The sequence below is a fragment of the Bufo gargarizans genome, chromosome 3, assembly GCF_014858855.1.
Source record: "Bufo gargarizans isolate SCDJY-AF-19 chromosome 3, ASM1485885v1, whole genome shotgun sequence".
Lineage (NCBI taxonomy): Eukaryota > Metazoa > Chordata > Amphibia > Anura > Bufonidae > Bufo > Bufo gargarizans.
The window spans coordinates 552,659,329-552,682,470 of record NC_058082.1 but is presented as its reverse complement, the minus strand read 5'-3'; the positions used below and the strand labels follow the sequence as shown (position 1 = coordinate 552,682,470).

General features: G+C 46.0%; 1 protein-coding gene across 2 annotated transcripts in view; it reads left to right on the top strand.

Moving 5' to 3' along the window:
* The first annotated feature begins 3,331 nt into the window (after positions 1-3,331).
* Positions 3,332-23,142, top strand: part of LOC122930636 — a 51,724-nt gene continuing 31,913 nt past the window's right edge. The window contains exons 1-3 of one of the 2 annotated variants that reach the window (XM_044284146.1): positions 3,469-3,544; positions 12,191-12,292; positions 22,574-22,924. In XM_044284146.1, the coding sequence (XP_044140081.1) occupies positions 3,484-3,544; positions 12,191-12,292; positions 22,574-22,924 (514 nt within the window). In that variant the 5' untranslated portion in view covers positions 3,469-3,483. Of the gene's footprint in view, positions 3,545-12,190; positions 12,293-22,573; positions 22,925-23,142 lie in introns of both variants that reach the window. The other variant, XM_044284147.1, reaches the window with a different exon arrangement.

Sequence of the window (23,142 nt, the reverse complement as noted above, 5' to 3'; positions counted from 1 at the left end):
CGGCTGTATAATCTGTATGTAGTGAGCTCACTCTAGTGGTGGCTGTATAATCTGTATGAAGTGAACTCCTGAGCTCCCTCTAGTGGTGGCCGTATAATCTGTATGTAGTGAGCTCTCTCTAGTGGTGGCTGTATAATCTGTATGAAGTGAGCTCCCTCTAGTGGTGGCTGTATAATCTGTATGAAGTGAGCTCCCTCTAGTGGTGGCCGTATAATCTGTATGTAGTGAGCTCCCTCTAGCGGTGGCTGTATAATCTGTATGCAGTAATCTCCTTAGCTCCCTCTAGCGGTGGCTGTATAATCTGTATGCAGTAATCTCCTTAGCTCCCTCTGGTGGTGGCTGTATATATCTGTATGCAGTAATCTCCTGAGCTCCCTCTAGTGGTGGCTGTATATATCTGTATGTAGTAATCTCCTGAGCTCCCCTAGTGGTGGTTGTATATATCTGTATGTAGTAATCTCCTGAGCTCCCCCTAGTGATGGCTGTATATATCTGTGTGTAGTAATCTCCTGAGCTCCCTCTAGTGGTGGCTGTATATATCTGTATGTAGTAATCTCCTGAGCTCCCCCTAGTGGTGGCTGTATATATCTGTATGTAGTAATCTCCTGAGCTCCCCCTAGTGGTGGCTGTATTTATCTGTATGTAGTAATCTCCTGAGCTCCCTCTAGTGGTGGCTGTATATATCTGTATGTAGTAATCGCCTGAGCTCCCCCTAGTGGTGGCTGTATATATCTGTATGTTGTAATCTCCTGAGCTCCCCCTAGTGGTGGCTGTATTTATCTGTATATAGTAATCTCCTGAGCTCCCTCTAGTGGTGGATGTATATATCTGTATGTAGTAATCTCCTCAGCTCCCTCTAGTGGTGGCTGTTTATATCTGTATGTTTTAATCTCCTGAGCTCCCCCTAGTGGTGGCTGTATATATCTGTATGTAGTAATCTCCTGAGCTCCCCCTAGTGGTGGCTGTATATATCTGTATGTAGTAATCTCCTAAGCTCCCCCTAGTGGTGGCTGTATTTATCTGTATGTAGTAATCTCCTGAGCTCCCGCTAGTGGTGGATGTCTATATCTGTATGTAGTAATCTCCTGAGCTCCCTCTAGTGGTGGATGTATATATCTGTATGTAGTAATTTCCTGAGCTCCCCCTAGTGGTGGCTGTATATATATGTATGTAGTAATCTCCTGAGCTCTCTCTAGTGGTGGCTGTATATATCTGTGTGTAGTAATCTCCTGAGCTCCCTCTAGTGGTGGCTGTATATATCTGTATGTAGTAATCTCCTGAGCTCCCCCTAGTGGTGGCTGTATATATCTGTATTTAGTAATCTCCTGAGCTCCCCCTAGTGGTGGCTGTATTTATCTGTATGTAGTAATCTCCTGAGCTCCCTCTAGTGGTGGCTGTATATATCTGTATGTAGTAATCTCCTGAGCTCCCTCTAGTGGTGGCTGTATATATCTGTATGTAGTAATCTCCTGAGCTCCCCCTAGTGGTGGCTGTATATATCTGTATGTAGTAATCTCCTGAGCTCCCCCTAGTGGTGGCTGTATTTATCTGTATGTAGTAATCTCCTGAGCTCCCCCTAGTGGTGGCTGTATATATCTGTATGTTTTAATCTCCTGAGCTCCCCCTAGTGGTGGCTGTATTTATCTGTATGTAGTAATCTCCTGAGCTCCCTCTAGTGGTGGAGGTCTATATCTGTATGTAGTAATCTCCTGAGCTCCCTCTAGTGGTGGCTGTATTTATCTCTATGTAGTAATCTCCTGAGCTCCTTCTAGTGGTGGCTGTATATATCTGTATGTAGTAATCTCCTGAGCTCCCTCTAGTGGTGGCTGTATATATCTGTATGTAGTAATCTCCTGAGCTCCCCCTAGTGGTGGCTGTATATATCTGTATGTTTTAATCTCCTGAGCTCCCCCTAGTGGTGGCTGTATTTATCTGTATGTAGTAATCTCCTGAGCTCCCTCTAGTGGTGGCTGTATATATCTGTATGTTTTAATCTCCTGAGCTCCCTCTAGTGGTGGATGTCTATATCTGTATGTTTTAATCTCCACTGCTCCCTCTAGTGGTGGATGTATATATCTGTATGTAGTAATTTCCTGAGCTCCCCCTAGTGGTGGCTGTATATATATGCATGTAGTAATCTCCTGAGCTCTCTCTAGTGGTGGCTGTATATATCTGTGTGTAGTAATCTCCTGAGCTCCCTCTAGTGGTGGCTGTATATATCTGTATGTAGTAATCTCCTGAGCTCCCCCTAGTGGTGGCTGTATATATCTGTATGTAGTAATCTCCTGAGCTCCCCCTAGTGGTGGCTGTATTTATCTGTATGTAGTAATCTCCTGAGCTCCCTCTAGTGGTGGCTGTATATATCTGTATGTAGTAATCTCCTGAGCTCCCTCTAGTGGTGGCTGTATATGTCTGTATGCAGTAATCTCCTGAGCTCCCTCTAGTGGTGGCTGTATATATCTGTATGTAGTAATCTCCTGAGCTCCCTCTAGTGGTGGCTGTATATATCTGTATGTAGTAATCTCCTGAGCTCCCTCTAGTGGTGGCTGTGTATATCTGTATGTAGTAATCTCCTGAGCTCCCTCTAGTGGTGGCTGTATATATCTGTATGTAGTAATCTCCTGAGCTCCCCCTAGTGGTGGCTGTATATATCTGTATGTAGTAATCTCCTGAGCTCCCCATAGTGGTGGCTGTATATATCTGTATGTAGTAATCTCCTGAGCTCCCTCTAGTGGTGGCTGTATATATCTGTGTGTAGTAATCTCCTGAGCTCCCTCTAGTGGTGGCTGTATATATCTGTATGTAGTAATCTCCTGAGCTCCCCCTAGTGGTGGCTGTATATATCTGTATGTTTTAATCTCCTGAGCTCCCCCTAGTGGTGGCTGTATATATCTGTATGTTTTAATCTCCTGAGCTCCCCCCTATTGGTGGCTGCATTCATCTGTATGTAGTAATCTCCTGAGCTCCCTCTAGTGGTGGCTGTATATATCTGTATGCAGTAATCTCCTGAGCTCCCTCTAGTGGTGGCTGTATATATCTGTATGTAGTAATCTCCTGAGCTCCCTCTAGTGGTGGCTGTATATAGCTGTATGCAGTAATCTCCTGAGCTCCCTCTAGTGGTGGCTGTATATATCTGTGTGTAGTGAGCTCCCTCTAGTGGTGGCTGTGTAATTTGTGTGTAATGTAGTGATTGCTCCTTGTGATATCTGCAGACTACCATAACTGTTACCCTATGTGCGGGGGCCCTATAGCTGTGACATGCCGAGTACAGCACTGACCTTTGATGCTTGCGGTGCCTCTTGATGTTCTTACTTCCTCTGTAGGAAAAGACACATCTAGAACTTCTGCCTCTGATGAATTTCTTGATAATTTTGAGCCGCACTGTGAACATATCAGAAAGCCACTTCCTCTGTGATCTGTTTAGGGCATCTGCCAACCTCAGTCCTCTGTACTGCACTCAGCGCCAGCGCGCTATGAGGCAGCATGATGCCTGCCGCCGCTGCCCTCAGGACCAGCGTGCTCCTATGTGTTCTGCTAGTCTCAGGTAAGAAGGCTATGCTCTATATGCTGAGTTGCCAGTCTTTAATTTCACGTGATGTGTGTTTGCTGTGGAGCAGGTGCGATATAGCAGAGTTGGATTTGTCATGTCCCTTTGAGGTTGCATGCTATATGAAAAGCTGGTGTTGAGGGTTTACCTACAGCCACAGGGAACATAACAAATCATTAACTGGATTTGTGCTGAATGACATAATCAGCTCTGCTACTTCTGCATTATATCGCACATCAGGGAAAGTGATGTTTTCACAGTTTCTGAAGTTGTCACTAAAGTTGATAGAATTAGGGCTCTTGCACACAAACTTATTTTATTTCCGTGTCTGTTCTGTTTTTTTCTTTGCGGACCGTATGCGGAACCATGAAGTTACTCCGTGTGCATTCCGTTTCCGTATCTACGTATTTCTGTTCTGCAAAAAAATATGTCCCATTATTGTCCGCATTACGGACAAGCATAGTACTGTTCTATGAAAGGCCAGCTGTTCCATTTTGCAAAATACGGAATGCACATGGATGTCATTAATTTTTTTTGCGGATCCATTTTTTGCGGAGCGCAAAATACATACGGTCGTGTGCAAGAATGCAAAGGCAACTGCGGTATAAAAGGTAAGTATCTGCCTCAGTATGGCGGTATTATCTGTGTGTTGGTATTATTTTGGCACTATACAGTCATGTTATCTGAGCCCCTTTATGGTGGTATTATTTAAGCTCTGTATGTTTATAATATTGTGGTATTATATGGGCACTGTATATCGGTATCATTTGAGCAATATATGGTGGCATTATATGAGTCCCTTATAGTGATATTATTTGCGTATTCTATGGTGGTATATTGGTATTATTTAAGCACTGTAGGGTGGTGCTATTTGGGCATTAAAGGGTGGTAATGTGCATTATGTTAGTATTTTTTCAGTACTGTATGGTATGTATTATTTGGACACTGTAGGGTTAGTATATTTCCAGTACTGCATGGTGCTGTTATTTGAGCACTGTATGCTAGTATATGTGCACTGGGTGGCCCTGCCATGTAAACTTTGTACAATACATTATAGTTGTGGCGGCGCTGCATATCATCTCTCATTAGTGGCCTCTATTGTAGTGTTATTTGGGCAGCATATGGCGCTGTTATAATAGGACATCATAGGATATCATTATTAGCATATACCATACGGGGCGCTGCCAATTAAAGGTGCAGTGCGGGGCGACCTGTAATGTAAGGGCTCATGCACATGATCGTGTGCTGGCCGTAATGCACGGGCACCGACCGCGGGACAGCCGCATGCGGATCGTGGACCCATTCACTTGAATTGGGTCCGCGATCCTCATCCGACGGTCTGCACTACTTTTTTGTGGTGCGGAGACGCGTAGAGTAAACCCACAGAAGCACTCCGTAGTGCTGCCGTGGGCTTCCGATCCATGCTTCTGTTCCGCATCTCCCGTATTGCGGACCGGTCCACGATCCGTGAAGCGGGATGCACACAGCGGCTGCCCGTGTATGCGAGCCGCAATACGGCCGCGGCTGGGCAATGGCTGTGTTCATGAGCCCTAAGGCTGATACAGCGATGGTTCACATGCCCCATGCCATCACTGTGGCAAGCGATCGAAAAGTTATATGCCCCCCAAAATAGTGCCAATCAAACCGTCATCTCATCCCCCAAAAATGAGACCCTACCTAAGACAATCACCCAAAAATATAAAAAACTATGGCTCTCAGAATATGGAGACACTAAAACATGATTTTTTTGTTTGAAAAATGCTTTTATTGTGTTAAATTGAAAAAAATAAAAAAGTATACATATTAGATATCGCCACGTCCGTAACAACCAGGTCTAAATAAATATCACACGAGCTAACCCCTTAAAAATAAAAACTGTGTAAAAAAAGCAATTTTTCACCTTACATCACAAAAAGTGCAATACCAAGTGATTAAAAAGTCATACGCACCCCAAAATCATCCCAATCAAACAGTCATCTCATCCTGCAAAAAATGAGGCCCTACCTAAGACAATCGCTTAAAAAATAAATAAAAATATGGCTCTCAGACTATGGAGACACTGAAACATGATTTTTTTTGTTTCAAAAATGATATTATTGTGTAAAACTTAAATAAATAAAAAAGTATACATATTAGGTATCGCCGCTTCCATAAGTACCTGCTGTATAAAAATATCACATGAACTAACCCCTCAGGAGAACACCGTAAAAAAATAAAATTTAAAAACGGTGTTAAAAAAAAGGCCATTTTTTGTCACCTTACATCACACAAAGTGTAATACCAAGCAATAAAAAGTCATATGCACCCCAAAATCATATCAATCAAATCGTCATCTCATCCTGCAAAAAATAAGACCCTACCTAAGACAATCGCATAAAAAATAAAAAAACTATGGCTCTCAGAATATGAGACACTAAAACATGATAAAAAAAAAAAAATTATGTTTATTATGTAATGCTTTATTATGTAAAACTGGAACAAACAACCAAAAAAGTAGTCATATATGGTATTGTTGTGTCCGTAAGAACCTGCTCTATAAAAATACCACACGATCTAATCTGTCAGATGAACATTGTCGATAACAAAAAATGAAAAAGGTGCCAAAACAGCTATTTTTTGTTACCTTGCCTGACAAAAAGTGTATAGAGCAACCAAAAATCATATGCACCCTAAAATAGTACCAACAATACTGCCACCTTATCCCATAGTTTCCAAAATGGGGTTATTTTTTGGGAGTTTTTACTCTAGGGGTGCATCAGGGGGTCCTCAAATGTGACATGGCAACTTAAATTATCCCAGTGAAATCTGCCCTTCAAAAACCATATGGCGCTCCTTTCCTTCTGCGCCCTGCCGTGTGCCCGTACAGCAGTTTACGATCACAAATGGGATGTTTCTGTAAACTACAGAATCAGGGCAATAAATATTGAGTTTTGTTTGGCTGTTAACCCTTGCTTTGTTAGTGGAAACAATTGATTAAAATGGAAAATCTACCAAAAAAGTGAAATTCTGAAATTTCATCTACATTTTCCTTTAATTCCTTTGGAACACCTAAAGGGTTAACAACGTTTGTAAAATCAGTATTGAATACCTTGAGGTGTGTAGTTTCTAAAATGGGGCAATTTATGGGGGGTTTCTATTATGTAAGCCTCACAAAGTGACTTCAGACCTGAACTGGTCCTTAAAAAGTGGGTTTTGGAAATTTTCAGAAAAATTTCAAGATTTGCTTCTAAATTTTTAAAGGGAGTCTGTCGTCAACATTTCACTTTTGTAACCCTTCCATAGCTTTCTGGCATCCATACAGTTAATAAAAACGTTACCTTTATGATCAATCCTGGACTTATAAAACCAGCAAAAAACATCTTTGTAGCATATGCAAATGAGGGCTCGCAAGTTCCCAGGGGCGGCGTTACCCTCGTAGGTGCCCTGCTAGCTTAGCCTTTTCTTCGCTTCTTCCGGCCCCTTCCCTCCGCCCGCCCATCCTTTCCCTCTGATCGCCTATCTACTAACTTCTTGTTTCGCCGAGATCCCGCGCCTGCGCACTCAGTACGTCGGCCGGCGCATGCGCACTGCGATGCCCATTCCTTGTACGGCATCACAGTAACTATTGCGCATGCGCCGGCTAAGGACGCGGAAACACAACAAAGGAGGCGGTCCATCGGCGCATGCGCATTAATTACTGTGGTGCGTACAAGGAATAGGCATCGCAGTGCGCATGCGCCGGCCGACGGACTGAGTGCGCAGATGCGGGATCTCGGCGAAACAAGAAGTTAGTAGATAGGCGGTCAGAGGGAAAGGATGGGCGGGCGGAGGGAAGGAAGGGGCGGGGGAAGCAAAGAAAAGGCTGAGTTAGCAGGGCACCTACGAGGGTAACGCCGCCCCTGGGCACTTGCGAGCCCTCATTTGCATATGCTACAAAGATGTTTTTTGCTGGTTTTATAAGTCCAGGATTGATCATAAACGTTTTTATTACCTGTAAGGATGCTAGAAAGCTATGGGAAGGGTTACAAAGGTGAAATATTGATGACAGACTCCCTTTAAGCCTTCTAACGTCCCCAAAAAAATAAAATGTAATTTACAAAATGATCCAAACATGAAGTAGCCATATGGGAAATGTAAAGTAATAACTATTTTAGGAGGTATCGCTATCTGTTTTAAAAGCAGAGAAATAGAAATTTTGAAAATTGCTAATTTTTCCAAATTTTTGGTAAATTTGGTATATTTTCTTTTATAAATAAAAATGAAATATTTTGACTCAAATTTGCCACTGCCATGAAGTACAATATGTGACGAGAAAACAATCTCAGAATGGCCTGGATAAGTAAAAGCGTTTTAAAGTTATCACCACATAAAGTGACACATGTAAAATTTGCAAACAATGCCCTGGTCCTTAAAGTGAAAAATGGCAGGGTCCTGAAGGGGTTAAAAGTTTGAGCATTGGCTTATAGGATACCTACCTTACATTTGGTGGCAAGAAAGAAAGGAGTTAAATGAGTAGGTATCACTATGGTGATGGTATTCTTTTCTGTGTCAGGGACCAGATAGGGCGACCAGGAGGTTTCTGACACGGGATCGTCCCTATCAGGGCGGCTATTGCGTTTTTAGGTTGGGACTCAATAGAGAGAGGAATAGGGATAGTTTTCCACCTCTTCTATACAACACTGAATGTCCTATGAGCTGTAGGAGGTTTTACTAAGCTACTTTTTAGAATACATTAAAAGTTACGTTTTAGAGGTGTATGTCTGTGATCTCTGCATAAGGAGAAATAGTACCCCCTTCAGGTCCTGACCAAGGCCTCTCACCTAACTAAGTTAGTTCCCTGTGCTCTGTACTGATGAGGGGCAATCCCACCTCTCACGTTTTGTGCATACTTACCTCTCTTTTTCCGGGCCTCGCGACTTGGCAAGACGAAGGATTTTTATAATTATGGCCGAATGTCTGGGTCGTGAAGCACAAATTCATTTTATTCATTTTTTGTGTGTTCACTTTCCACGTTAGATTTCTCATTAGGACAGACCATGCTGTGGTACCCTAACAGGCAACCCCGTGGAGGTCTCGGGGTGTGTTTGTGACCATCTGGTTCCTTACCCCCCTTCAAACCCCTTGATTTCTCCCTCTAGGGAGAAGCCAGACCTCGACTTTGGCTTTTGGCTAACACTTGGAGTGGCATCTCAGGCTCCCAGGAAGACCGGCACTTTCTCTGCTTTGGCTGACGATGGCCACTGGTCCTAGACCCTTGCAGGAGCCTTTTGGCCCAGAGGGTCGGAGATTGGTTTATGGGTGGCCTTCTTTTACGGAGAGGGCCTGCAAAAGAACGCATCCTAGTTCACTTTCTTAGTTGCACAGGGTGAAGAAAGTTACGATCTCAGGCTTTCAATAAAAAAAACCTCTTCAGTTGAGATGCTGAATTAGCTATTATCCAAGTTATGCCTCAAGGCCAGTTTAAAAGGTCAAGCATTGACTTATGTAGGATGCATGCCTTACATCTGGTGGCATCAGAGACTTAGCATTATTTTCCTTCTGGAAGGAAAACTAATTTGCACATCTTTTACCCAAAAATCCAGAGGAGCATTGCCTGACCTGTAAGACTCCTCATGCCTACTGGGCTTTTCTCTCTCTCGGAGCCATTAAAATTACTTTCATTTCGGGTAGAATAGATTCATTACCAGATTGAATTTTGTTTGCCAATTTGGATTAATTGGAACAAAACAAATTCTATGAAATTTGCTGCAGTCCACGTATTTATCTGCAAAAAACAATTACAAGTAAGGACAGCTCCCCTGCCAGGTTCTGCCGTCATCCTGCTGCACTTGCCGCCCTGTTCCTTCGTATTAAAGCTGAATGTGTTTGTCATGCGATACAGAACAATACGTTACTTTTTTGTATCACACGTCGCTACATTTGGTAATATTATAGTGAAAATAGGGTATTCTTTGCCCTGTGGCTGTAATTACCCTGGTTCTGTATGTGCTGAGCTTCCACCTTCCCACTGACCAGAGTACTGTGTCTGTGTAATCACCTTGGGTCTGGGCAGTGTAATGCTTCCTTCCTCCTGTGGAGGCGCTGTGGGGAAACAGAACCCCTGCTGTCAGGTTTCCGCACAGATCTTTGGGGGTCCCCGTCTGTGATCAGCTTATCATATGCTTCTAACATGAGGTTTGTCCGGTGCTGAGGAATCCTTAAAGGGGTAATCCAGAGGGAAACATTCACTGACAGCAAACAGATATCTGGACAGTGGTGAGAAAATGGAATATATCGTTTTAAGTTTAAGCTTTATTTGTGTAAAACTGGAAAATCCTTTTAATAAATCTGCCCCAGTTAAAGGGATAGCCGAGACATTACTTTTAAGGTGACCGTATTAGGGTGTGCAGTTGCCCAGCTTAATAGCCCTGTCACCCCACAGACAGCGGGGATGACACCCCCCCCTTCATTATTGTTTTGACATCCGCGCGGCATTGTGGTGGACATGACCTAATATCACTTATGGTTTGTGTGTGAGAAACATGTGGGTGTCGCTGAGTGGTGTCTGTTTAATTTAAAGTGTGTGAAGACTTTTGCAACCAGTGCATCTAAAATTAAAAATAATAATAATACTGATAATAATAATTTTAATACTAATATTATTATTATTATCATCAGTGTTATTATTATTAATATAAAAATGAAACAACTTTCCAGTCTTGACTAAAATCCTCCTACTATTTGGTGGCTGGAGCTCCTATGTGTCTCCATGGTAACAGACTACAAACCAACCCTGTGTAGTCTGATCCTGCAGCCCTTCCCTGTCTTCTTGATAACTTACAGACTGTAAAGAAAGGTGACCCATGACTGCAGGATTAGGCTGTGCCGGGCTTGTCTGCGGCCTGTAACCGTGGAGACCTGTTAGTCTGTATCGGGGCTGTATGCACAAAACGGTGCATAGACTATTTATAAGTCGCCTTATTTCTACAGTAAAGACTCCGTATCAGATGATGAGAGACAGGAATTGAAAGAAGCAACAGTCGTGTTCTGAGATATCACATCCGACCGCAGAAACCAGAAACCCCAGAAATACAAGCATCAGGAATTCTATAGGAAGCGAGAGAGAGCAGTGGACGCCGCACCGCTCCTCAACTACCTCGAAGACACTATCCCAAACTTTCCTAAGGGGTCCTCACTCTATGGTTCTGGGTACTTCCCCCAAGATGCCCCCAAATATTCAGAACAAAGGTAGAATTGTTTTATCACTTGATTCGTCAGTATGTTCCATAGAGGAGAGAAACCCCCCCCCCCAAAAAACTTATTACTTGATTTTTCAGTATTTTCTATGGAAAAGAGAAGCCCCCCCCCAGTCTTCCCCATCCCCCATCTTTATCACTTGCTTTTATATTTGCCTTTTTAGTACTGGTTATCAGGGGAGTCGTCGTCTATGTCTTCCCTGTATTTCTCCCTATATGAACTCATTTCTCTCATGCCCGTGAACGTAAGGCCTCCATTCCCCGTACTGCGGGCCGCAAATGGTGACTCCACAATATACAGACACGAGCCGTGTGAAATCCGTATTGCAGTGTGGACCTACTCGCTTGAATGGGTCTGCGATCGGCAATTGCGGACCAATTCTTATCTTTTGAAGAGTGGAGGCACGCATCGGAAGCCCACAGCAACACTCGGAAGCCCTTCCGTGGGCTTTCGGGTCCATACCTCCGCACCACAAAAGATAAGACATGTCCTTTCCAGTATCTTGCAGATCGCAGACCCATTCAAGTCAATGGGTCGGCATCCGCGGCACGGAATGCATTGCAAACCGCTATTTGAGGCGTACCGGTACAGGACCCTTACGTTCATGGGCATGAGCCCTAAACCACAAGTTCCAGGACGTCTACTCACTTAGTGGCTGCTGATGCAGTGACCATTGTTTGCTATATGACTGATTCTAGGGCCATAGCAGATGTATTCACATCCTGATTTCTGAGAGGGCCCTGTGGCCCCTGTACCACATTCCCCATTTCCATTCCATACCGTGGCAGGCAGGGGGCTCACATTGCTTTCTACACGAGCCCCAACCCAGAGAAATCATTCACATACCATGTAGATGTCGCCTGTCTGATGATTGCATGTTGTTAGGCCCTTGGGGGCCTGAAAAAAAAAAAACATTAAAAAAAAGTAAAGTTTTTTTTAAATATAAAAAAATATAAAAATTTAAACCACTCCCCTTTTTAAAGAATAAAAATGAAAATAACAAAAAAAATAAACCTCATAGGCATCACCGTATCTCAAAATGCCCGTAATATTAAAATGTAAAAATATTTATCCCATGCGGCGAATGGCATAATGGGCAAAAAAATCAAAACAACAGATTGTTCTTTTTTTTTTTTTATCACTTCATCTCTTGTTCTTTTTTTTTATCACTTCATCTCTCCCCAAAAATTTTATAAAAAGTGATCAAAAAGTCATACACACTCCTATATCGTATTAATAAAAATTACAGAAAAGTCATGGGGGTCAGACTATGGAGATGAAAAGAATAAAAAATTTTTTTTACAAAGTTTTAATTTTGTAATCGTACTGACCCAGGGAATGAAGGGAACAGGTCAGTTTTATCTTATAGGGAACACCGTAAAAACAAAACCTATAAACCTGTGGCGGAATTGTGTTTTTTCCCCACAGGGTCATGGTATGTGCTGGAGAAAGAGCGCAGGTCAGATTCAACTGAGCCTAGTTTGTGCAGCAGGCTACCACCAAGGCCGGGGTCTCTTCTACAGGTGTTATGTGAGTTTTTAGCGTTTTTAGAGTTTTTGTTGTGTCGCCAGTTCCATTTCAGCAACGAGGGAATGAATCCCCCTATGTAGAAGGTGATGGTGGAACCCAGGTGTAGGAATGCCAGAGTGGTGTAAGGGTTGCCTATAGTTTCCCTTAGGTGTGGCTTTTGCACTTGTCACGGTGCTCCTACCTGGATATCCTGAACCCCAAGCGTGGTCGTCCGAAGCAGTGATAAAATGGTTCACAGTTGAGAGATTTGCTGAATAAATTGAGTCCAGATATGTATTGAAGTAGTTAACAGCTTTACTTGAGTAAACTTGCATCAGAGACAATCTTCAAGCTTTATCTTGGTCCTCAACAGACTTTGGCTTAACTTTTGGCAGGCGAACACAATCAGCCCTACTACATCTGAACTCACTCAGCTCTGCTATGCTGGCTGGATTAAATAGAACTTTTCCTTTTCTGCTGTAGGCTACAACTTAGCTTTCTGTAGTCCGACTCTGTATCTTTGTCTTTATCTGTCTTTATGTCAAGAAATCTTTCTTCCCAACTTCAAGATCACTTACATAGCTTTGTTTTAGGCAATGCAATCCCAGGAGGGGACATGCAACCATTAAGGACTCACAGGCAGAGCCTGTCCAGACAGGACAAGGCCTGCTTCCTTCCCCGGCAGGGGACAAGCTGGCACTCAACCTCTCCCCAAAGGGGGTTAGGCTGGAACTGACTTTCACTAGCTAGACTGAACTAAACTCCTCCCTGTCTAGAGAGGGCTGGAATGGTACTAGGAGCTTCCCCTCCAGGGAAACTAACTCTACCAATATCGCCGCCATCTGCTGGTGAACCAGGCACATTACATTTTAACATAACAGTTTCATAGAAAATACATACACATTATGCAGGACATGATATTAGATGTTACATTTGCTGATGTGCATCACATGAAAAAACTTCTCCACCATGTTCACGATACTGAACTGGCTGCTGTGGTGGGTTCTGTTCTTTGTTGTATCAGAGACAGCGGGAGAGCGGTGACTTCTGGTGAAGGTGTGGAACTGCGCGACATTTAGAAAATTAGACAATTTTATACAGCTGGCCAGAATTAGGAATAACATTGTGGCGAAAAAAGAGCTGTTCCTGCTCTCTGGATGTGGGAGAGGTTCACCCACTGGAGCCTGGAGCCTTGTCGTAGGTCCAGGGTTGGTAGGAGACGGTGAGACCTCAACCAAGCTACGGCGGTTCGTGGGGTCTGCAGTGCGTACGGTGTCAAGTGGAGTGCTTGGAGTCCTCGGAAAGCACTAGGAGCATCTAACGACGGAGGTAGCCGGTCGGGGTGCCAGGAGATCCGTTACATTGGTGACAGCAGTGGGATGGCGTCCTAGTGAGAGGAGAAGCAGCTCGGAGACACCGCTCGTGGATTTACAAAATTGAGGGCAACGCTAGTATCCGTACAGCGCCCCTGGATACAGCAGGATGGAATCAACTAGTCTTCAGGCAGCGTTCCATGACGAGGAGGAGGAGGCAGCCGCGGACTACAGGGATGCAGACAGAAAGGAAGTCTGGTATGATGCCCTGGAAAATGCCCAGCGGCAGCGAAGTGAGAGTCTCCCCAGTGAGGAGCAGCAGTTGCAGATGCGAGTGGCCCTGCGAATGCCCCTTCTGGGAGAGAAGCCCCTGGATGAGTGGGTGACAGAACTGGAGAGCCTGGTATGGAAGGAGCTGTGGCTAGACAACGCCTACCAGGCACTCTGGTGGTATGTGATTCGGCACTCCCCCTGGATGACTGAGCACAACAGACCCGAGGGTGAGGATTATGATGGCCCTGGCCTGTTGTTTGAGGCCTTCACAGAACCGGAGTTCGGAGATGCTGGAGAGTCCCGGTTCTGGGTTATCTATGACTACAGGGAGGCTATGCATGATTGGGCTACAGCGAGAGAGGTGAGACAAGACCTGGCATCTCTAGTGGCAAAGGAGTGGGAGCTGGAGCAGGACCAATACTTCTTCAGCTCAATTCGGCCCCAAGATACACTGCCAGAGAGCTGGGTGGCAGTCCCAGACCTACAACCCTACAGCTGGGAAGACCCGACTGAAGTATCCCCTGCTTCAGTACCAGCTACAGAGGTAGGGGACCTCATAGACTGGTCCTGGGGGAAAACCCATATGGCAGGTGGAGATGGGACCGAGATCTCTCCACCGGCCCTACAGGGATGCTGGGCAGTCGTCCCAGATCCCCAACGGCAGCCGGAGTTTCAGGGAGTAGGGACAGTTGGTCCTGCTCCTCAGCGGCAGTGTACTTTGAAGGGAGAGGAGACAACCGGTCTCTCTCCCCAACCACAGGGGGACAGCACCCCTAACTCTAATGATGCAGATGGGACCGCAGTCTCTGCACCAGGCTTATCGGGATGCTGGACGGCCGGTACAGAGTCTCCACCAACCCCGCAGGAATGCCAGGAGGAGGAGGTAAGCGATCCCTCCTCTCCACAGCTGATCCGCAACAAGGTCCTTGAGGTAGGATTTCCTGACCCAATCCCAGCGGAAGAGCTGGCATCTGGGCAGAGAGCAGTTGGCCTCTGCCCTGCTCTATACTCTTCTCCAGAGGCTGACTTCCCACAGGCTACCCCAGCGGAAGAGCTGGCATCTGGGCAGAGCGCAGTCGGCCTCTGCCCTCCCCTATTCTCTTCTCCAGAGGTTGACTCCACACAGGCTACCCCAGCGGAAGAGCTGGCATCTGGGCAGAGCGCAGTCGGCCTCTGCCCACCAAGTACCTACAGCTCCAAGCTAGAGAACAGCAAGGAAGCAGATACCCACTCAACAGCTGGGGACATACAGAACAGAGCCAGGCCCCAAAATTCAACAGGTCCAGTATGGGGTTGTGGTTGGACTGCCAGACTAACTCAGGTACCGACCGACGTGAGGTCAGGTATCTGGTTAGTCTTCCCTGGGAGGGGGAGATGTGTGGCGAAACCAACCTCGCCACTGGGTTTTGGAGGGGCCTGGTTGCCAGCCTCTTGCCCCAGGATTACGGCCCATACTAACTTTGAAGGAGAAGACAGGCCGGCTGCACAGCTTAAATCTGTGGAACTGTTTTGGGCAGGAAAGCCATGCTTGCGGCCGGCCAAATGTGACTTCCATGGAATTCGGGAACCCCTGCTCGGATCTGGGTGATTTTTGGATATGTTGTTCACCCAGATAAGAGCTATCCATGGATTATACATTATGGGGATATGTGGGGTTTTGAGGTGTTTTCTGTGTTTTGGGAAAAATGTGTGGTTTCTGTCTGTGAGTGATTAAGTTAGCCCATTACATTTGGTAATTGTATTTTGTTGATTGCGTCTCAGACAATGCCAGTGTGTTAGTTAATTGCGTCTCAGACAATGCTCATTGTGTTTTGTTGATTGCGTTACAGACAGAGGGAAGGGGGTTTTGTGTACAATTGCTGGGAAGGTGTCAATACTGTAAATGCATGTGATTGGCTGTTTTTACAAAACCCTGTGGGTGGTAACCTTGTTGGAAGATGTGTATAAATCAATGCTGTGTTCAAATAAAGAGTTCCTGTTTTTACCCTTTACCATGTTGAGGCTGGTGTTTGGGTAACTGATCGACACTGGGGGATTGCTATACGCTGAAGATTTGCTATACTGCCCTGGCATAACTACTAGCTCTTGTAAGAGCTGTTCCTGCTCTCTGGATGTAGGAGAGGTTCACCCACTGGAGCCTGGAGCCTTGTTGTAGGTCCAGGGTGGGTAGGAGACGGTGAGACCTCAACCAAGCTTCGGTGGTTTGTGGGGTCTGCAGTGCGGTACGGTGTCAAGTGGAGTGCTTGGAGTCCTCAGAAAGCACTAGGAGCATCTATTGACGGAGGTACCCGGTCGGGGTGCCAGGAGATCCGTTACAAACATGTAACAGAATAAAATTTAGGTCAAGGAACTGAAGTGCGACATTCGGAGAATGAGACAATTTTTACGGAAGGAAGTAATGCCTACTGAACTACACTTTGGCGAAGGCGTGGAAGTGCACAACAATGACCACAACTAAGTGATACCGCAGCAACGTGGTCAGGTGGGGATTCAGCTCGTAGACAGGATAGTTGCTGGTTGAGAAAAGTTTTTCTCATGGCCACACGTTCCATTATGGATGACAAGGACAATGTACTGCTTTAGGATGCGGGCGGGCTGCCACAAAGAAGACCGGTAAAGGAGGACAGACGTGTTCTGATTGGGAATTCTCGCCAGTTATATTTTCCCACTGGATCTGGTGATCCCACCTCATGCGTTATCATACAGCTCTGGTACCTATGATTGTGTTTGAACGCCCACAGCTCATTCTAATCCTGCAGATCTTGCACACGGCTGTGCTTTTGCATGCCGGCCTTGTGGAGTAAAAACACCATACTGGAGCTAGAGGCAGTTGAGCTTGGCTTAGGCTTGTACGTTTTGAGCCTGTACCCACAGTATCAGTGGCATTACCAGTTCCCAAACTAACCTCAATAGAAACAGATCTGGCCCTGGCAGTCTTTAGGGAGGTTCTGGCCGTACATTATTGCTGCCGTTGGCACCACCCTCCTCCTCTGATGTCTCCTCCTCCTCAGAACTCTTATTCGGCTAGCAGGTCCTGTCCAACACAATCATCGTAATAGTCCTCACCCTCCTCTCCACTTTTATCAGACTGTAATATGCCATCTTGGAGTAATTTGCCCCCATCCCCATTCCCTGCCCTGCATTTACCCCGAGTGCCACTGTTGCTATCACTTCCCCTACAGCCACCACCAAACAGCTATGGATGGGGTCCTCCACCTCCTCCTGAACCTTCTCCTTCTGGCAGTCCAACCACTGACTGTTTTCACACAAGTCATGAATAGGGAAACTCTCTTTAGTATCTTCCATAGTACATGGGGTTTTGTTGCCTCTTAGGAAAAAAGAAGGTGACCCACTAGGAGGGGCCAGTGAAGACAGAGAGGATGCCACGGAAAAACCTCTCTGGGGCTGCAAGGAGGAGGAGCAGGAGCTTTGTTTCTCCTTTTCTACCAACACACTGCACACTGTTATCGACAATTTTCACTGGTAAATTGATGCAGTACAATGCACTAAATTAAACTGGTATATTGATGCACTAAAAAGATTTGAATTAAACGAGTATACTGATGCAGTAAATTGTGCTGAATTACACCGGTATATTAATGCAATAAAATGCATTAAATAAAAATGGTATATTAGTGCAAAAAATGCATTGAATTAAACTAGTATATTAAAGGGAATCTCTCACCCCAATAAAGGATCATTATCTTCAGTAATACATGAGTAGTACTGCACATAAGGAATGCAGATCACAATTTTTTATTTTACTACTGCCCCTCATTCCCTCATCGTCAGCTGCATTGAAATACACATGAATCCTCTCCATTATGTGGAGTATTACTAAAGTATTACTGTAGATAATGGTCCAAAATTGGGGGGGGGGGGACAGATTCACTTTTAGGGCTCTTTCACACCTGCGTTCTTTTCTTCCGGCATAGAGTTCCGTCGTCGGGGCTCTATGCCGGAACAATCCTGATCAGTTTTATCCTAATGCATTCTGAATGGAGTGAAATCCGTTCAGGATGCATCAGGATGTCTTCAGTTCCGGAACGGAACGTTTTTTGGCCGGAGAAAATACCGCAGCATGCTGCGCTTTTTGCTCCGGCCAAAAATCCTGAAGACTTGCCGCAAGGCCGGATCCGGAATTAATGCCCATTGAAAGGCATTGATCCGGATCCGGCCTTAAGCTAAACGTCGTTTCGGCGTATTGCCGGATCCGACGTTTAGCTTTTTCTGAATGGTTACCATGGCTGCCGGGACGCTAAAGTCCTGTTTGCCATGGTAAAGTGTAGTGGGGAGCAGGGGAGCAGCATACTTACCATCCGTGCGGCTCCCGGGGCGCTCCAGAGTGACGTCAGGGCACCCCACGCGCATGGATCACGTGATCGCATGGCACGTCATCCATGCGCCTAGGGCGCTCTGACGTCATTCTGGAGCGCCCCGGGAGCCGCACGGATGGTAAGTATACCGCTCCCCGCTCCCCACTACTACTATGGCAACCAGGACTTTAATAGCGTCCTGGGTGCCATAGTAACACTGAAAGCATTTTGAAGACGGATCCGTCTTCAAATGCTTTCAGTACACTTGCGTTTTTCCGGATCCGGCGTGTAATTCTGGCAAATGGAGTACACGCCGGATCCGGACAACGCAAGTGTGAAAGAGCCCTTACACAGTAAAATGCACTGAATTAGACTAGTATATTAACGTAACAAATGTGCTGAATTAAATGTTTACATTTAACTCGGCAAGATACATTGTATTAAACTAGTATACAGTCAGGTCCATACTATATAGGTCCCAATATTGGGACATTGACACAATTGTAAAATTTTTGGCTCTATACACCACCACAATCGATTTGAAATAAAAAGGACAAGATGTGCTTTACCTGCAGACTGTCATCTTTACCTGCAGACTGTCGGCTTTAACTGTCTTCAGTTCCTGCTTGTTCTTGGGGCATTTTCCCTTCAGTTTTGTATTCAGCAAGTGAAATGCTCAATCGGATTCAGGTCCGGGGATTGCAGAACATTTCACTTCTTTCCCTTAAACTCTTTGGTTGCTTTTGCAGTATGCTTTGGGTCATTGTCCATCTGCACTGTGAAGTGCCGTCCAATGAGTTCTGAAGCATTTGGCTGAATATGAGCAGATAATATTCCCCGAAACCCTTCAGAATTCATCCTGCTGCTTTTGTCAGCAGTCACATCATCAATAAACACAAGAGAAGCAGTTCCATTGGCAGCCATACATGCCCACGCCATGACACTGCCACCACCATGCTTCACTGATGAGGTGGTATGCTTAGGACCATGAGCAGCTCCTTTCCTTCTTCATACTCTTCTCTTCCCATCACTCTGGTACAAGTTGATCTTGGTCTCATCTGTCCATAGGATGTTGTTCCAGAACTGTGAAGGCTTTTCTAGATGTCGTTTGGCAAACTCTAATCTGACCTTCCTGTTTGAGGCTCACCAATGGTTTACATCTTGTGGTGAACCCTCTGTATTCACTCTGGTGAAGTCTTCTCCTGATTGGTGACTTTGACACACATACACCTACCTCCTGGAGAGTGTTCTTGATCTGGCCAACTGTTGTGAAGGGGGTTTTCTTCACAATGGAAAGAATTCTTCGCTCATCCCCCACAGTTGCTTTCCGTGGTCTTCCGGGTCTTGTGGTGTTGCTGAGCTCACCGGTGCGTTCCTTCTGTGTAAGAAAGTTCCAAACAGTTGTTTTGGCCGCGCCTGATGTTTTTGCTATCTCTCTGATGGGTTTGTGGTTTTTCAGCCTAATGATGGCTTCACTGATAGTGACCGCTCTTTGGATCTTATTTTGAGAGGTGACAGCAACAGATTCCAAATGCAGATAGCAAACTGGAAATGACCTCTGGACCTTTTATCTGCTCATTGTAATTGGGATAAAGAGGGAATAACACACACCGGCCATGGGACAGCCGAGAAGACAATTGTCCTGTTACTTTTGGACCCTTAACAAGTGGGAGGCCCAGATGCAAACTGCTGTAATTCCTGCACCGTTCACCTGATTTGGATGTAAATCCCCTGAAATTACAGCTGACAGTCTGCAGGTAAAGCTGACAGTCTGCAGGTAAAGCACATCTTGTCTGTTTCATTTTAAATCCATTGTGGTGGTGTATAGAGCCAAAAATGTCAGAATTGTGTCCATGTCCCAATATTTATGGACCTGACTGTATAAGGGGCCCTGTGGCTGCACTGATATAAGGGGCGCTGTGGCTGCACTGATATAAGGGGCACTGTGGCTGCACTGATATAAGGGGCACTGTGTCTGCACTGATATAAGGGGCACTGTGTCTGCACTGATATAAGGGGCACTGTGTCTGCACTGATATAAGGGGCACTGTGGCTGCACTGATATAAGGGGCACTGTGTCTGCACTGATATAAGGGGCACTGTGTCTGCACTGATATAAGGGGCACTGTGGCTGCACTGATATAAGGGGCGCTGTGTCTGCACTGATATAAGGGGCACTGTGGCTGCACTGATATAAGGGGCACTGTGTCTGCACTGATATAAGGGGCACTGTGTCTGCACTGATATAAGGGGCACTGTGGCTGCACTGATATAAGGGGCACTGTGGCTGCACTGATATAAGGGGCACTGTGGCTGCACTGATATAAGGGGCACTGTGGCTGCACTGATATAAGGGGCCCTGTGTCTGCACTGATATAAGGGGCACTGTGGCTGCACTGATATAAGGGGCACTGTGTCTGCACTGATATAAGGGGCACTGTGCCTGCACTGATATAAGGGGCACTGTGGCTGCACTGATATAAGGGGCACTGTGGCTGCACTGATATAAGGGGCACTGTGGCTGCACTGATATAAGAGGCACTGTGGCTGCACTGATATAAGGGGCACTGTGTCTGCACTGATATAAGGGGCGCTGTGTCTGCACTGATATAAGGGGCACTGTGTCTGCACTGATATAAGGGGCACTGTGGCTGCACTGATATAAGGGGCACTGTGGCTGCACTGATATAAGGGGCACTGTGTCTGCACTGATATAAGGGGCACTGTGGCTGCACTGATATAAGGGGCGCTGTGGCTGCACTGATATAAGGGGCACTGTGTCTGCACTGATATAAGGGGCACTGTGGCTGCACTGATATAAGGGGCACTGTGGCTGCACTGATATAAGGGGCGCTGTGGCTGCACTGATATAAGGGGCACTGTGGCTGTACTGATATAAGGGGCACTGTGGCTGCACTGATATAAGGGGCACTGTGGCTGCACTGATATCATATAAGGGGCACTGTGGCTGCACTGATATAAGGGGCACTGTGGCTGCACTGATATAAGGGGCACTGTGTCTGCACTGATATAAGAGGCACTGTGGCTGCACTGATATAAGGGGCACTGTGGCTGCACTGATATAAGGGGCACTGTGGCTGCACTGATATAAGGGGCACTGTGTCTGCACTGATATAAGGGGCACTGTGGCTGCACTGATATCATATAAGGGGCACTGTGGCTGCACTGATATAAGGGGCACTGTGGCTGCACTGATATAAGGGGCACTGTGGCTGCACTGATATCATATAAGGGGCACTGTGGCTGCACTGATATAAGGGGCACTGTGTCTGCACTGATATAAGGGGCGCTGTGTCTGCACTGATATAAGGGGCACTGTGGCTGCACTGATATAAGGGGCACTGTGGCTGCACTGATATAAGGGGCCCTGTGGCTGCACTGATATAAGGGGCCCTGTGGCTGCACTGATATAAGGGGCCCTGTGTCTGCACTGATATAAGGGGCGCTGTGTCTGCACTGATATAAGGGGCACTGTGGCTGCACTGATATAAGGGGCCCTGTGTCTGCACTGATATAAGGGGCGCTGTGTCTGCACAGATACATTATGTACTGTGGCTGCACTGATATAAGGGGCACTGTGTCTGCACTGATATAAGGGGCACTGTGGCTGCACTGATATAAGGGGCACTGTGTCTGCACTGATATAAGGGGCACTGTGGCTGCACAGATACATTATGTACTGTGTATTGATGTATTATGTTTTTTAAGAATTCTTGTAGGCACTACCTTTGGAGACTGGTACTCCTATGATAGCAGTTGGTTGCACTGTTATGGTGGCACTGTGGCTGGCATTTTTTGGGACACTGGCACTACAATGAGGACAGTGCTATGTGTTGCTGTATGTCTGGTATTGCTATGGGGGCACAGTGGTTGGCACTGCTATGAAGGTAGTGTGTTTGTCACTGTTATGGGGCAACAGGATGGCATTGTTATGTGGAAGCACTAAGTGGGGTAGTCTGCCTGGCACTGCTATGGGGACATAGTGGATGGCACTACTATAGCTACACTGATGTAGGGGCAGTGTGACTGACACTGCGCTGTGAACACTTTGGCTGACACTGATATTTGGGCCGTTCCCTTGTCCCTTCTGTGTTTCCCACACAGCGCACGTTTGTCTTTCCAGTGTTGGGGGGTCGTACCTATGTCAAATCCTGAATAGCGGCTGGTACTGCAGTGACATGTCCCCTATTATTTGTGGACGGCCTGGTAGAACATGATGGGCAATGTAGTGTTTGACACTAGGGCAGGGGTACAATGATAGCCTATGTCATCTAATCTGCACTGCTCCTTTAAATCCTAATCTCCGTTGATACATTTTGTTACATTTTGGGTTATTACATCCATTGTCGATCTCATAATGATCTTATCTTCTCTTACAGCGTCCTCCTCCTCCTCTCGGGTCCAGTCCTCCTCCCAGGTTGTTTCAGTCTCCGCTGGGGACACCGTGACCTTCAGCTGCTCAGATGAGTCCAACAGAACCAGAACCTTGTCAGACGTGACATTAGTCATATGGAGGAGAGAAGACGGGGCGCACTCTCTGCATTATGTATCAGACGGCAATAAGAATACATCCAACTTCACAGACCCCAGAATCTCCTTCCGGAGCGCACAGATGCCCCCCGCACTGCAGATAAGAGACGCCCGACCCGGAGACGCTGGAAATTATACGTGTACGATATCTATGGTTGGATCAGGAAACATCTACAAATTCTGGACTCTTCAGATATCCGGTACATTGTATACATGTTTCCATATGTGCACCCCCATAACAGTGCAACCTCTACAGACCCCCCCAATAACAGTGTGTCATCCACAGATCCCCCACAACAGTGTCTAGTAGAAAGCAGGGCGGCGCTACCTTTTTAGTTAGCAGTGCACGTGTCCGTGGAATGGCGTCCAAACAAACGTTGTAATTGAGAAGACCGGCACTTCGCAGAGATGTAAATCA